General features: G+C 46.1%; 1 protein-coding gene across 10 annotated transcripts in view; it reads right to left on the reverse strand.

Annotated features, from left to right (window-relative positions):
• The window catches only part of AIFM3 (AIF family member 3), a 115,077-nt gene that overhangs the window by 49,388 nt on the left and 48,864 nt on the right, over window positions 1-16,825 (reverse strand). For 9 of the 10 annotated variants that reach the window (XR_007352864.2, XM_048821637.2, XM_048821634.2 and 6 more), the window contains 6 exons: window positions 15,839-15,948; window positions 15,106-15,150; window positions 13,683-13,779; window positions 11,139-11,251; window positions 5,742-5,828; window positions 2,894-2,985 (listed from right to left, as the gene is read on the reverse strand). Coding sequence is in view for 9 of the 10 variants with exons in the window: in XM_048821637.2 (XP_048677594.1) it covers window positions 2,894-2,985; window positions 5,742-5,828; window positions 11,139-11,251; window positions 13,683-13,779; window positions 15,106-15,150; window positions 15,839-15,948 (544 nt within the window). In the remaining variant the exon portion in view is untranslated. The remainder of the gene's footprint in view (window positions 1-2,893; window positions 2,986-5,741; window positions 5,829-11,138; window positions 11,252-13,682; window positions 13,780-15,105; window positions 15,151-15,838; window positions 15,949-16,825) is intronic. The other variant, XM_048821633.2, reaches the window with a different exon arrangement.

Here is a 16,825-nt window from a genome sequence, read left to right on the forward strand (position 1 = left end):
CAAAAACAGACTCCAATGAGAGACTGCTGAATTGGAATTAATTTGCAAACTGGATACAATTAACTTAGGCTTGAACAGAGACTGGGAGTGGATGGGTCATTACACAAAGTAAAACTATTTCCCCATGTTTATCCCCCACCCCCCATTGTTCCTCAGCCGTTCTTGTCAACTGCTGGAAATGGCCCATCTTGATTATCACTACAAAAGGTTTTCTTTCACACACCCCTCCCCCCCCTCCCCGGCTCTCCAGCTAGTATTAGCTCATCTTAAGTGATCACTCTTGTTACAGTGTGTATGGTAACACCCATTGTTTCATGTTCTCTGTGTATATAAATCTCCCCACTGCATTTTCCACTGAATACATCTGATGAAGTGAGCTGTAGCTCATGAAAGCTCATGCTCAAATAAATTTGTTAGTCCCTAAGGTGCCACAAGTCCTCCTTTTCTTTTTGCGAATACAGACTAACAAGGCTGCTACTCTGAAACTGTGAAAAGAAATGCTAACCTGTATTATACTGTTTAGCCACTAGGGGGCTCCATCTGACATACCTTAAGCTCACAACAGCCATTCCTTCCTGGCAGTGCATTAAAGGATTTTATAGTGAACACATCTTGTGTGTCGTTCCTTGTGAAGGAAGGTTTGTAGATAGTCCATATCTGACACAGAAGCCTGACTTGCTAGTAGCAGTCAGGCTTGTACTGAGTACAAGGTCTACATGACATAAGCATCACAAGTAATCAAGTACCAGAGGAGAGCAGAAACAAAGGGCACAAAACAAAAGTTGTCAAATCTGATCACCATACCACTCTTCAATGCTCCAGAGAACTTTAGCTTTGATGGCGCTTCCACCAGGACCCTGGAGATATCCAGGTATAGTCTTTAATTTATGCTATGGGGAAACCATTAGAGCACATCTTTAAATCCTTTGACTTTACTGAAGAGTCACAATGATGACTATGAAAGAGAGTTTTGGCTATGTTTGATGCATACTTTATAACTCAGAAAAATGTGGTTTATGAAAGAGCAGGTTTTCACCAGAGAATTCAGGAACAAAGAGAAAATTCAAATCTTTTATAAAATCCCTGCATGCATTGGCTGAGAACTGATTTTGGGAATGCAAACCATGAAAGTATCAGAGATAGGCTGGTTACTGGGTTAACTGACAAGAACGTCTCACAGCAATCACAATTAAAGACAGACTTAAATCTACCCACAGCTATGTAGATAGTAAATCACTCTGAACTAGTCAAACAGCAGGAGCAACCTGAAAAACCTGAAACTTAGAAGTTGTAAACATGGACAACATGAATGCTAAAAAAACTAAGGAGTCTGGTAGCACCTTAAAGATGAACAGATTTATTTGGGCATAAGCTTTCGTGGGTGAAAAACCCACTTCTTCATGTGCATGAGGTGAAAATTACAAATACAGGGAGCCACCTAAGCTAGCCAATCGGAGATGTCAACCAGAGAGGTGTTTGAACCCCTACCTGCTCTGCTCATGATTTACCCACTGATACTTTGGTTACACTCATTTATTCATCATTCATAAATAGCTTCTGTGAACATTTTAACCTGTGCATTGGTCATCAATTAGTACTTCAGTAGTCCCTATGTACAATTAACAACTTCTGCTGCCTAACTGGTAACATGATATTGGTTTTGCGTCCTGGTTGGATTGCTCCAAAACACAGTTTTCAGGTTTGGCTGCACAAACCTTTCCAGCCTGAATGGCTAGTCATGTGAACGTATATTCAGACCAGGATTCATAGATCCCCACTTTCCTTTTTCGCAAATATTCTTGCGAACAAAAATTCCCCATTCAAATGGTTAAGTCATGTTAGGTTGCTTGACCTAGATTCACAAAGGTGTTTTGAGGTGCCTAGAAAATCAAAGTCTGAGTTAGGCTCCCAGGCTTTGAATTGGGAGAGACAGATGCCTTAGACTGTGGTTCACAAAAGCTAACATGCTAGGCAGGGAGTTGACTAAGTTAGCCAATGGGAGATGCCAACCAGAGGGGTGTCCTAAGCCCCACCCCTCTCCTGGAGATAGATGTCTGAGTCGGGGCTGCTGGTGATTCTCAGCTATAAACTCTCTTTGGAGTTAGCTGCCTCAGGAATGTTGTAAAGAGGCAGACACTTCCTCATTGGGCTAGAGAGACAGACAGACAGACAGACTCACTCTCCTGATAGCTAGTATATCAACCAGGATGTGGGAAAGCCAGGGTCCCATCTCCCTGCACCACAGTGGCACAGCTTCAACAGGAGAGCGTTTGGGAGCCCCAAAAGAGAATAGCCCACACGCACCTGAGAGGTGGCAGATCCCTGTTCAAATTCCTTCTCATCAGGCTGGGGGGAGACTTGAGCTGGGGGGGGTCTCATATCCCAGGTGAATGCCCTAATCACTGGGCTAAGAGTTGGGGAGCTCCTCCTTCCCTGCCCCTCTCACGGGCTGTGTGCCAACTCACCTGAGGGGCACAATCTGGGAGGCATGCTCTGAGCACACCTGCCTGGCCGGGCCCTGGCCCCAAATAAGGGGGCCAAATGCTTATCTGCCCCCAGTTCATGAATTGCTCTGGGGCTCAGGTGGGAGATAGGCCTCCAGACACCTAGAGGGAGGCAACTTGTGCCTGCCCGGAGGCAGGAACATGCATCAAGGTAATTTTTTTTACTGGAAAAAAAATGTAGGTGCCTAGTGAGTTGAGGCACCTACAGGATTCAGTGGGAGTTTTGTGGGTCACAGTACAGCCGAAAAGTGGGATTTAGGCCCTAAATTTGGGGGTTGGATGCCCAAGAGCCTTTGTGAGTCTAGGCCTTTATCCCTAGGCACAAGCTCCTTAGGTTCTCCTAAGAGTAGGATGTGTCTTGGGGTGGATTATGTTTGTTTGTAGCTTACGTGTTTCCGGTTGCTATCAGCAGTTTGTTATAGTCCATCTTAAATCCGTCCTTGAACACGGCTGTCTTGTTCTTGGTGTCCACAGCTGCAACCTGCAATCATTCTAGATAACGTTACGGGGCAAAATCCGAGGTGCTTATTGAGATACCAAAGGGTTTAGCTCCAAGTGGAATAGCCCGGAAGGCGCGAGGGCAAAGGGCTGGTCTCATCTCAAGGCACACTGACAGCCTCGCCTGGTACTCTGGGCTGAGTTTTCCATGGATCACATTGTATTAGCTCATGCAACCAACTCATTCATTTGGACTAATCATTTTAGATTAATCGTGACTTAAATTTGTTGCTCAAAAAAATTAGGGAGAGATGCATAGTGCTGGTGAAAGCAGCGAAGGTTGAGACTGGAGGAGTTCTGGACAGAAGTCTCCAGGCAGCTCAGACAGACTTGCTTGCAGCGCTACTTGTTATTCCAGTCTTGGGCCCATTTCGAATGGGGCAGCTATAAAATGGGTGCTTGTTTCAGTGCTATTTGTCGTTCAACATTCAATTTTAATAGACATCGGCGGCCATGTCCGTGACAACCTATCATTCCTAATCCAACGGTTTGAGGAAATTACCATCCTTATTTTAAGTGTACCTATTTTCTGTGGCTAAAGACCTGTGCCTAGAGCGGTCTGTAGTATTGATTAGTGCACTGAGAAGGCACTGACAATAGGCTCTTCACCATTTTAGGGCCCTACCAAATTCATAGTCCATTTTGGTCAATTTCATGGTCACAGGGTTTTTTAATTCGTCAAGCTCACATTTTCAGATGTTCACATCCGAAATTTCATGGTGTTGTAATCGTGGGGGTCCTGATCCAAAAGGGAGCCATAAGGGTGGGGGGGGGGTCACAAAGCTGTTGTAGGGGGGTTGGAGGATTGCCAACCTCACTTCTGTGTAGAAGTGAAGGCAGCAGTCCGGAGCTTCCTGCAGCCAGGGACAGTACCCAGAAGTGGGTCTGATCTCCTCCCCGAGAGCAGCCATTCAGGGGAAGAGGAAGTCCTGTCCCTGCCCAGCCCAGCTGGGACTAGTAGCTTGGACTGGAAAAACCAGCCCCATTGGTTTTGGTTTGGATTGGTTCTCAGGAGCAGGGGTCTTTACCCTAGGCCTCTCCCACAGCAGCCATTAAATCCTGCGCTGTCCTTGAAGAATCATCATCATCTGTGTGCACGTAAGGATACCAAGAGCAAAGAACCTTGACAATTCCAGTGTGACCACAGACAGGAACCTGGCCAGCTGTAACACTAGTCCTGCCTTAACCCCATCCCAGGTATGTCTCTGAAATCTCTCTCTCTCTCTGTCTGTCTGTCTCTCACACTCACACACACACACACACACACACACACCATTGCAGCAGGAAATCTGCATATGAGGCAGCAGATGGAAGTGGCACAGCAGCACCACTTCCTTGAATGCCCCTTCTAGACTCATAGACACCAGGGCCATGAAGGGACCATGGTGATCATTAGTCTGACCCCTTTAGAACAGAGGCCAGAGAACTGCCCCCAAATAATTCCTAGTGCGGATCTTTTAGCAAAATAGCCAGTCTTGATTTTTCAAATGGTCAGTGATGGAGAATCCACCTTGACCCTTGGTCAGTTGTTCCTTACATGAACTACGTTGTCTATGATCAAGTGGCAGCTGAGCCAGCACCAGTCCTGCAGGGTCATGCAACCAGGTCTTTGTGATAAATGAAGAATCAGGGCTGCATCCTTAATTACACTGTGGATGGTGCGAACTCTATAAGCTACTGACCTCACATTAAACAGCATGAAGTGAAGAACAGGATTCCAACATGCTGAGAATTAATACAAGGAAAAAGCAATCGGTCTGAAGTTAGAGGTGAGCTGTCTGGGGTAGGGATTATTTGTCTTTTATACTTGTGTATACTTGGAACATTGCAACCCTGATCCTGGGCTGGAGCCTCAGAGTGCTGCTGTAATACGCATAAATAGAATAATAAAGATCCTGGCCCAGGTTTATGCCCAACATGCAGTTTGGTTTCCCTGTTTTGTCTCTTCTACCCAGTGCCGTGGGGAACGAGGAGTCCAAGCACCTCATGGGCCTTTTGGCACCCTGGCACTCAGCAGAGCTACGTCACTCGCTGACCATAGTAAGGTGGCCAGCAAAGGGGCGGGGAAAGGAAACGTGAACAGGTAGGAAGAAGGAGTCTGTAAAAACAACTTGATAAAAAGCAAGCAAGGCAATGATTAGAAAATCTAGATGTACAAGAGAGCCAGAATAAGTTGCCTCCAAGTGTATTAAGACAATAGTTAATGGCTTATTGCATCACTGACACTGACTCTGGAAAAACCACAAACAATTTAGGAGATCCTGAAAAACTGGCTCACAAAAGAAGGAATTTGGGTCCCTGTATGTCTAACTGGTATCCTTGGTAAAATAATACAACCAGTCTTGAGTGGTCTAAGTCAGGGCCCAGTTCCTATTGCTGGGTAATTCCTATTGCAATGCATGGAGCTGTAGTGCTCAGCACCGAACTTCTGTAGGGTGACAGCCATGAGCATGATCAGTGTGGGAACAGCCACAATGAGCGTCCATCTTGTAGCTATTTGCTAGCCAAGCTAACAGCAGCTTTGAACAGAGACATACAGCTGGGATCTTGTTATGAAGTGGGGGCTTTAATGCAGCTTTTGGTAATATTTCTGTAGAGGCAATTTGACAGTGCCAGCTAGCAAAGCTAGCTTTTTCTTTTACTAGCCACATGCAGTCTCTGTGTTCGATAAAGAACTTCCGAGATGTACACTGTATGCTATTTTGTATGACTGCACCATGCAAATCTTGTTCTCCTTACCTGTGTTTCAGTCAGGACCTCAATGTCATTTGTACGGAAGAATTCCTTAGGGCGCAAGGTGATCTGATCTAAGTGTGAATCCATTGACTGCAACAAAGAAGCAATTTTGCTGTCAATTACGCAGTTTACAGTAAAAAGAAAAGGAGTACTTGTGGCACCTTAGAGACTAACCAATTTATTTGAGCATGAGCTTTCGTGAGCTACAGCTCACTTCATCAGATGTATACCGTGGAAACTGCAGCAGACTTTATATACACACAGAGAATATGAAACAATACCTCCTCCCACCCCACTGTCCTGCTGGTAATAGCTTATCTAAAGTGATCATCAGGTGGGCCATTTCCAGCACAAATCCAGGTTTTCTCACCCTCCACCCCCCCACACAAATTCACTCTCCTGCTGGTGCTAGCCCATCCAAAGTGACAACTCTTTACATAATCAAGTCGGGCTATTTCCTGCATAAATCCAGGTTTTCTCACATCCCCCCCACCCCCATACACACACAAACTCACTCTCCTGCTGGTAATAGCTCATCTTCATCTTCTCAACTTCATCTAGTTTCATATTCTCTGTGTGTATATAAAGTCTGCTGCAGTTTCCACGGTATACATCTGATGAAGTGAGCTGTAGCTCACGAAAGCTCATGCTCAAATAAATTGGTTAGTCTCTAAGGTGCCACAAGTACTCCTTTTCTTTTTGCAAATACAGACTAACACGGCTGTTACTCTGAAACCAGCAGTTTACAGTGTGAGAGATGTTTGTAAATTCCCAGTTACATCCTTTATACATGTTCCCAGTACTTTTCAGTGATAGCCTGAAATCTGTCCTTGTAGTAACCTGGTACACAGGAAATCTGTGCAGGTGACCAGGGCTAAGGGCCTGAACCAAAACTCATTGAAGAAAATTGAAGGATCTCCATTGACTTGAATGGACTTGGTATTGGGCCTTAATTCCTTTTATATTAGCTCACACTGCAGTACAAGAATTGGCCTACTAAGAAAGACAGGAAGGGAAGGCTTTTGAATAGCTGTAAAGTGGAAGTTCAAAAGACATAACATGGAAGAGCACAGAGACAAACAAAGGGGCCAAGAAAAGGGTTACTTTTGGAAAGAGAATCAGTTATCCACCTGAGGGCAGAATTTTCAAGAGCAGCTAAGTTATTTAAGAGCAAATGTCCCAGCAAGAATCAAAACACAAGCTCTTATCTAGTTCTTTTTTTAACCTACTTATACTTTTGACCTTCACAACATCCCCTGGCAATGAGTTCCACAGGTAAATTGTGCATTGCATGAAAGAGTATTTCCTCCTGTTTGTATTAAACTTGATGCCTAGTAATTTCACTGGATTGTAGCCAATTAATTTGTAGACAGTGATACAAACATATATACACATAGGTAAGGAATAAGTATGAATTAAGGCAGTAATGCAAAAGCTTATATGTCCCAAGCCTGTAAGGCAATAACTTACAAACTGAGGCCAAAGGCTTAAAATCTGGACACAAGTAATTAACCTATACATGACCTTGTATTACAAGATGTCACAAGATAAAGTGATGTTATAAGTAAATGTTGCTAAATTGCTGAGAGTTGACAGCAAAATGCTAGTTTATACCAGCTTTAGATATTTTGAGTTATGAACATCAGCAGATATTCAACCACAAGAATACCATAGAAACTTATTGACATGTGGCCCGTTGGTGACTGCCAGTAGCAAAAATCCCCAATTGCTGGAGACGGGACACTAGATGTAGAGGGTTCTGAGTTACTACAGAGAATTCTTTCCCAGGTATCTGGCTGATGAGTCTTGCCCACATGCTCAGAGTCTAACTGATCACCATATTTGGGGTCTGGAAAGAATTTTCCCTCAGGCCAGATTGGCAGGGGCCCTGACAGTTTTTCGCCTTCGTTTGCAGCATGGGACACGGGTCACTTGCAGGTTTAAACTAGTGTAAATGGTGGATTCTCTCTAACTTGAAGCCTTTAAAGCATGATTTGAGGACTTCAGTAATTCAGCCAGAGGTTAGGGATCTATTACAGGAGTGGGTGGGTGAGGTTCTGTGGCCTGCAATGTGCAGGAGGTCAGACTAGATGATCATGATGGTCCCTTCTAACCTTAAAGTCTATAAGTCTATTTGATTTGTTCCTGCACAACATTTTGATTAAAAGACTAGAACAATATAAAATTAACAGGGCACATATTAAAGGAATTAAAAACTGGTAGCACAGGTCTCAAAATGTCATTGTAAATAGGGAATCATCACAGAATGGGTCTGTTTCTATTGGGGTTCTGCAGGGATCAGTTCTTGGCCCTATGCTATTTAACATTTGTATTAATAACCTGGAAGAAAACATACAATCATCACTGATAAAGTCTGCAGATGATACAAACATTGGAAAGCGGATAAATAATGAAGAGGACAGGTCACTGATACAGAGCGATCTGGATTGCTTGGGAAACCGAACGTAAGCAACCAGCATGTATTGTAAGACAGCTAATGTATAGATCTGGGAACAAAGCTTGCAGGCCATACTTACAGGATGTGGGACTCTATCCTGGGAAGCAGTGACTCACACAGACTTGGGGGTTGTGGTGGATAATCAACTGAACATGAATTCCCAGTGTGATGCTGTGGCCAAAAGAGCGAATGTAAGGGTGGCCCCAGCAGCCTAGGCAGCCATGGACTGTCCACCTGCCCAAAGTGGGGGGGCTCAAGAGCAGCAGATGGAGGCTCTGCGGCTCCCCACAGTTGCCCATGTGGCTCTTACCACAGCCTGGCTGTAGCTCTTCGGCCCCCACGGTGCCACTCCCCCGGCCAGGCCAGAAGCTGGAGCCAGGTCAGGGTAAGAGCCATGCAGGCAGCTGTGGGGAGCTGTGGACCCTTTGCCCTAGGTGGAGGGTCTGCGGGGGCAGGGACATGGACTGTGGGGTGTTCTCAGCCCTCCCACCCCCACCCCAGGCAGGTGGAGGGGCCTAGGCTCCCTGGCTCTGCCCACAAGTCCAGAAGGATGTTGATAAATCGGAGAGGGTTCAGAGAAGAGCTGTGAGAATGATGAAAGGATTAGAAAACCTGCCTTCTAGTGACAACACCCTCCCGTCCCCCTCCTGGCTCTGACGGGGTGATGTCAGCAGAGCACACACACAAACCCTGCAGTGTCCTCTGCTTGGATCCTATTGGGTTATGGAGAGGTGGGCTGGCTAAGGGACCCTCCCCAAGCTTATGGGGAGGATCCACAGAGCCCGGAAAACTCACATAATTATGGGGGACAACAGAAAAAATAACAAGGATGGGTGTGAAGGTCAAAGGGTCAAAAAAAGGAAACCTGAAGGAAATACTGAGCAGAGAACCCTGGACAGCGCACACTGCTCCTCGAAGGTGTCAAGGGAGCCAACGGATGCTGCCCAGAGGAACTCTGCCCAGATGCATGAATGGAGGGAGGATTGGAAATAGGTCCCACAGTCACAGAGAACCCTCTCAGCCAACATCCTTTCCCTGGGGTTATAGACGGCCACCTTGGCCACCGCTAGGAAGAAGTTGACTGGGAGGTCCCATGACTTTGTGGGGCCATGACAGGGTGTGATATATAAGGAGGTGGGGGGAGAAGTGCAGCCAAAAACGTAAAAGGGGGTCCAGGAGGAGCCCAAAAAAGGGCTGCAACCTGGCACCCTCAAGATACACATGCTCCAGGATCTCCCTCACACCACAGAAGGGACAGGCTTTGGGGACAGGAGTGAACCGCGCCAAATCCACGCCCGTGCTCACAGCTTCGTGGAGGAGTCGCCAGCCAATATCCCTGGTGGGCCGTGGGACGAGGATGGAATATAGACTGGCCCACCGGGGTTCCTCACCCTCAACAGATGACATTGGGTCCCGCCACTTGGTATCAGGGCGGGACACGAGGGTGAGGAAACAGAGTATGGAGCACAAATGTGTACAGATGTGCCCTTGGTGTGGTTTGAAAGCCAAACGACTGCAGGTCACGCAGCTGGTTTCAGGCATCAGGGTGGGGTGGCAGGGGAGGCTCACGGGACAGGGGCCCGATGAAAAGATCCATAGGGCCCGGGGTGGGCGGGGAGCACTCTTCCTCAGGACCTGCTTGAGGTAAGCTCGAGAGGCGGGCGACAAGGCTGTCCTCACCTCCTGAAGTACGCACCGGGGAGTCAGAAGGGTGGAGAGCCCCATGAGTGAGCTGAGCTGAGCCTTTGCTTGGATGGGTGACAGGCTTTTAGGGATAGATCAGGTTTTGTCCCAGTGACTAATGCCAGCTCCAGAGGAGCAGAGTTAAGGTTCTGCCGGGGTGGGAGACATTTTTATCTCTGCGTTCTCTGGTTTCCAGAGGTTTAAATTTGTCTTCACTGATCTCTTTATTTCCTGCTTTCCAGAGATTAAACGTTACCCATCCTCCATGTTCTGGAAGGGTGTACCACTAACTCGCCCACTTTAGCTCTGTGTGAAAGAAATATGGAGGCAGTGACTATCATTCTTTTTTTAAAAAGAATTTATGTTTACAACCTTCACTTCATCATTGTAAAGATTTCTGCCTAAGAATATATTAAAGAATTAAAGGTAACAATATAGAGATTAAATCCAGTTCTCCCTGTATATGGATTTGCTTTGGGAATATTTACAATTTTCTCATTTTTATGCAGACAGTGCAGTACTATGATTGAAAGTTGAACATCAGGGTTTTGTATTTAATATCCTCAGTTGTTTGCAGAAAAGAAAATTCAAGCAAAAGAAGAAACAAGAGGTCAAAATGAAAGAAAGGTGCCAGTATATTTAGTTAAACAGGCATCACTGCAATAAATTCTGCTACTCCCGCTACAGCCATTTGGCTCGATCGACATCAGGTGAAAGTGTAGTTGCTGCTCTACCCCAGGCATATGAAAGACGAAGACGATTTAATAAAGTTGGGACAAGGCCCCCAGCCAAGCTTTTCTAAAACAGGTTATGTAACCTGAGACCTAGGTGACCTGATTGTGCAAAGTGCTGAGTAGCCAGTAACTCTCTCTGGTTTTAGTGGGAACTGAGAGCTACTCAGTACTTTTGAACATGAGGCCACTTATTTAGATACCTAACTATGGACTTAAGAACGGGACATAAAGCATGTACATTGGGAAATCTCGGCCCCAGCTTTCATCAGGCTCCTTCCATTATTGGTCTTAGATGATGATATGACTAGGTAAGAGGAGGGTTCACGGGTTTGCCTCCGAAAAAACACACTGAAAAGGTGACAAGCTCCAGAAGTCCCTAGAATTAATTTTATCGACAGTGCCTCAGTGCAATAAAAGGACAAGCTGGCAAAGTTTCTAGCAACTGGGACACCCACTGTCTAGTGAGAGAAACATGAATATAGAATACATGAAATAAGAATATGAAACATTCTGGATGATACAAACCTTACTTAGCTTGGGTCGGTCATAGGGTAAGTGTCTGTCCATTGTGCACATTACGATCCTGTCGGAGAAACCTTCCTGTCTTAAGGTCTCTGCACAAACCAATCCAGCAGCACCTAAAAGGCATAAGGCCAGTAATTGCTACATATGTATTTTATTTAACAAATGAAAAGTTTAGCATCCATCCAGTAAAGGACTCAATCTCTCAGACTTTTTTTTGTGAATCTAGCCTTTCATTTCTTTTGCTTTTATGAACAATAAAAAGGTTGCCTAGTGCTATTCCAGTCATTGATACCTTGGGACAGGGAGTGGATTCCGAATTGCTCCATTGGGTAGCAGGTCTACTCTCTCCTCAGAGCTTCTGCCTCACTGTTTAGGGTTTGAACCCCTGCCTTTCTGGCTCACCAGTTAGAACTGGAGCATTAGGAGGGCTGTAAAATGAGCTGGCTGAAGCCTGGAAAAGCCATTAATCAAATGCATTCTTTGATTAAATCATCATTATCTGATGAGTAACTTGGGTCCAGATTCTGATGTCCATTCCCACGTGTAGCTGTGCCTTGCTCTAGGAACAGACCCTTTGAAACCAAGGGACAGGAGTTTCAGAATTTGGCTTTTTCCAGCAAAGCACACCGGCACAAAGGGAGTGGGTAATGCAATAGGAGAAGAGCAGGCATAGCTGGCTTCTATCCTACTCTTCCCACAGCACCTGGGGCAGGAAGCAAGGGGACAAGGAGTGGCGGAACATGGTGTGCTTTGGCTTTCACCCATGGCATATGGCACCTTAGGGACTAGAGACATCTGGCATATGCAGGGGCCAAGCAGAGAATCAACAGTTGGCTCCCTGATAGCCCTGCTCTACTTCGCTAAGCATGATCTGAATAAACCGTGAAATCTGGCCTAGGATTTGACTAGCTCCAGAGGTAATCAAATACCACAAAAGGTACTTGTTCCATTACATAGTCATGCCATGGCAACATATGCTGAACAATGTCTTGGCCAAAAATATTGAACCAGTTCTAGGTGTATACTTGAAGCTTTGAAAAATGAGTAGAAATTTCTCAGCCTCGGGGCTCTTCTGCAACTAAGCCTGCAATAATGGTGTCATTACAAACAATGAATAGTCCATGCTAACCATCATTAGAAAGGCAGCATCCACCATGACTCCCTGTTCTCTGTAGAAAAGCAACAGCAGGGAAGTTTGTTGCTGCCTACAGACTGGTGAGGTCTTCTATTCTGTAAAGTTTTGTTCCATCCACAAAACACATTTTAAGAAAAGCACAAAGTACCAACACAAATGCAACTGGCCCCTCCTACTCACACTCCTCCTCCAATTTGTCTCGGGTAAGTTTGGAACTAAAGCCATGTCTACACTAGGGAACTGCTGTAAAATGATCTCATTGTTGCTATCATCATTTCAGCTTGGCTGGTGCTAATTATATTGGGAGCACTAGTGTCAAGGGGCTGTTTTAAGCACTGAGCTGATTAAACATACTCAGAGCTGCGTATAAGACCCAGTGCTTAAAGTAAGTACTGCAGCCAGTAACCCATCTACGCTAGACCAATAGATTCCAAGGACAGAAAGTAGCACTGTGGTCATCTAGTCTGACCTTCTGCATAACACAGGCCATAGGACTTCCCTGAATTAACTCCTGTTTGAACTAGAGCAGATCTTTTTGAAAAACTAGGTTGTGAAAACCAATGCAGTTGAACTGGTGACAGAGCAGAGTTTTGCAAAATTTTCTTACTGTAGACAAAGCTTTAATTCCAAACTTAACACACAAGAGAGATTGCGGAGGACAGCAGGGACAGAAGCTTTGCTATTATATACCTGTATTTTATATAGCCTGGAAGAGTGGAGGTTATCAGCAGCTCAGGAGCATGGGGGGGAATGTCAAAGGAACTGGGGTGGTGATTAGAAAGAGAAGTGCCTGGAGTGTCTGGTGATGGTTTAGGAGGAAATGACTGTATTCACAGAGTGGGAGAATTAAAATAGATCAGGTGCAGGAGTTAGGGGTTACTTATACACAGGACATCCACATTTCCCATTATTGCTCTGGAGCTAGGGTGTGTGTTATCTCAATACAGACCAGGAACATAACTTACTGGGCTAACTGTGCAGTGAAGAAATACCCTGAGAAACTTGCAGTGGGAGCGGTAGTTAGTTACCCAGTGTGGGAGGTTGGGGAAGGGTTTCCACAAAGTTTGGGAGCAAATGTCTATAAATTAGGCACACGGGGACATTGTACACAGAGTCCTAGATTTTCATCTCGTCTGACTTGCTGCATAGCCCAGGCCAATGGTTAGCGTAGTGGCATACACAAATCTTGAGCTTAGTTAATAGTTCTGTATTGGTGGATCTGGCTGTGGGTCTATACACATTAGGAGAATGGACAGTTATGTACCCAGACTGGGAGTGGGATGGGTGTATCCACAGACTGGCCAGGAAGATGAAGGGTGTACATCAGTTAGCATATACTATTCACTGTTCTCTTTATATCCTTCACTGAAATGACAGATCTGCTGCTGTCAGCAGGCACATCTCAATACCTGCTCCGATGATCAGCACGTTGGTGCTACTGATATTGTAGTTGCTGAGGGAGATGCATTTTGCCATAACCTTTGTCCTTCTTTGCGTCAGAAGAGCCTGTGTAGCAATTAATGAGAGGACTGTCATTAACAGTTCAAAGCTTTAACTTTGCCAGGTACAAATGGGAACAGCTATGAGTTATTTTGTAAAGCAGCTTGGATGAAAGCTTCACTCTTATTGCCTGAAGAGGATTCCAAACTCAGACCCAACAAAAGCATGATGGGACTATAAAACCTTTCTACCAGACATGTCACTATGCCACTTCCAGAAGGCAGTTGAAGAATAAATCCACCATCAGCCACAAATTCATCCAGGTCGGAAAGTTTGGGTGCCGAACAAAGCTGTGGCAATGCTGGTTCAATGTTCTTTAGCTTTACAACTATACAGCAGCAAGTCCTAGCAAAGCAAAGTTCAGTGTAACTTCTACCACCCCACGTACGGCCCCCCACATTGCCAGTGGAGAACTCAGAACAGGATGGTAGGCATTGGAAGATGTTATCCCTTTTCATCAAACCCCAACATTCACGTGTGTAACCTGGGTAGATGGGACACTGCATCACAAATCATCTGTCCACATGCTGGCAGCCACACCTGATATTAGTGACCTCTTTGGGCCAAATCTTTGAGTCAGTGGAGCTCCTTAAATGTATGGGTGGATATCAGAATGTGGCTCCTAATAGATAGAATGTGCATAGAATCATAAGACTTGAAGGGACCTCGAGAGGCCATCTAATCCAGTCCCCCGCACTCAAGGCAGGGCTAAGCATTATCTAGACCATCCTTGACAGGTGTTCATCTAACCTGCTCTTAAAAATCTCCAATTACAGAGATTCCACAACCTCCCTAGGGAATTTATTCCAGCGCTTAACCACCTTACAGGAAGTTTTTCCTAATGTCTAACTTAGCCCCCGGGCTGCAATTTAAGCCCATTGCTTCTTGTCCTATCCTCAGAAGTTAAAGAGAACAATTTTTCTCCTTCCTCCTTGTAACAACCTTTTATGTACTTGAAAATTGTTATCATGTCCCCTTTCACCCTTCTCTTCCCCAGACTAAACAAACCCGATTTTTTCAATCTTCCCTCATAGCTCATGTTTTCTAGACCTTTAATAATTTTTGTTGCATATCTGAGCAGTCTCTAAAAGCAAACCTAGAGCATTCCTTGTGGTACTCCCTAGGGGGCAGCAGATAACCTTGGCAACTTGAACCCCATTGTAGCTCTGGGGATGAGGGCTGGAGGGTTTGAGTGTGGAAGGTCTATTTATTTCCTGTTTGGACATTTGTTTACCTAATCAAAGGGCCAAAGGATCAAATCACCCTTGCCTCCCAGCAAGCTGCGATCCCCAGTCCCTGTGTTTGGATGCCAATGGAATCTCTCCCCCTCACCTGCTTGCTTGCTCGGATGTACACCTTCTCCTTCTCGATTTTCACCTGGGGCGAGAAGACAGCAGCAGTTTGCAGCACAGTTAGCGTCTCTGGGTTTAAAGGGAGTGTTCTTGTCTAACAGCTGCTGAACTAAACATAGCTCAATGCAAAACAGGTTCTGTCCACTCAGCCACATTGCATGCTCGCTGTATTCTCTGCATGGCCCATGTAAGAGCTGGGTGAGCAGCACCCAGGGCTCTCCTACACCCAGGGACCTGGGACTTTCTCTGTTAACTAGTATCAGGTGTACAAGGATCTTTAGCAGAGTGTCCATCTCTGTTCGTCTGGATTCTTATCCCACATGCCTAAGTGTCTTCTCAGCACCGTGTCCTGGGGGGCACCTGGATGCCCTTCTCCCCTCCTTCTTCCTCAGCCCCACCACTCTTCACCAGCAGCAGCCTTTGTGTAACAAGCCCTTCCCATGTATGTGCCCCCTCCCTTTCTCTCTCCTTCTTCCTTACCCTGGAGACTCAGTTTCACAGGAGCTGGCTGGCACTTGCAAGATGGGTGCAGGGCAAAGGGGTCAGCTGGAATCATGGGGGTCAGGTGGAGGGAGCAGTGAGTGGGGTCACATGAAGTCACCACCACTCCCACACTTGGGAGACCCCAGCTCTGCACTCTGAAAGGAAAACACTTCCCCTGCCCCCTCCTTCCCCAATGGTCATTTCTTTCTCTGCAGATTGAAAGATCTCACCTGGAATTTGGGTAAGCTGTCCAAGCCAGGAAAGTCCTCTATATCACCAGTGCCGATGCTGAAACAAGCCCCATGCCAGGGACAGCGCACTCTTCCTTTGGATAAAACCCCTGCAAAAGGCATGGCAGGAGCGAGTCACACCTCACTGTAGATCCTTCCCTACCATTTCCTAGCAATCCCAGCGAGAACTTAGTGCAGCAACATCCTGGCAACATTACTGATGGCCAATGATCAGGTGTTGGCCCCCTTCATGCTGGCTCAGTGACAGTGCAGAAGCATGTCAACATATATTCACAGATCTGGAGGCCACTGTATTAGCCTCTGTCATTGATCCTGGAGGGGATGGAACTGCAGGTGCTGAGGATAAGTCAGTTCTGCTGAGGTGATCATGGTTGATTGCAGGGGGATGCAGTCCAAGGCCTGGTTTGAGAGTGGGATAACTGTGTGATACCATCCAGAGAGGTGATGGCTCGAGGCCTGAGAAAGGGGTGCCCTCAAAGAGGCCAGGAGGGGTCAAAGGTGCAGCTAGCCTGGGAACTGTGACAGGGCTCACTGGACTTTAAATTGTGCAGCCCAGTGCTCAGGCATGGGACCCAACTTGCGGGGTGAAGGTTGTTATATAGACTCTTGTGCTCCCCTATTGCAGGGGTGGCAGGGGTTGGTTCAGCCCCTGATGCTAGTTAACAGCTGTCTCCTGCAAAGGAGCTAGAGCGGAGCTGAAAGTCTGGTGCCTAGGGACCAAAGCCAGCTCTCCCACGAGCCCAGCAGGTAAACAGACAGCAATAAGCTATAACTGTATAAGCTCCTTCGTAACAAGAGAACTGTATCCACACCAGGGGGTGCACCAATTTCACCTGGAATAGTTAAATTTGCTGCAAAAATGGCCTGTAGAGCAGCTCTTACTGTTTTTTTGAGGTAAGAATGTTTATGTGGTGTGGCTGGTTATGTGCAGAACCAGACTGTGAGCGTGAGGTGGGTGGGAGGAAG

Source organism: Caretta caretta, chromosome 15 (genome assembly GCF_965140235.1).
Source record: "Caretta caretta isolate rCarCar2 chromosome 15, rCarCar1.hap1, whole genome shotgun sequence".
Lineage (NCBI taxonomy): Eukaryota > Metazoa > Chordata > Testudines > Cheloniidae > Caretta > Caretta caretta.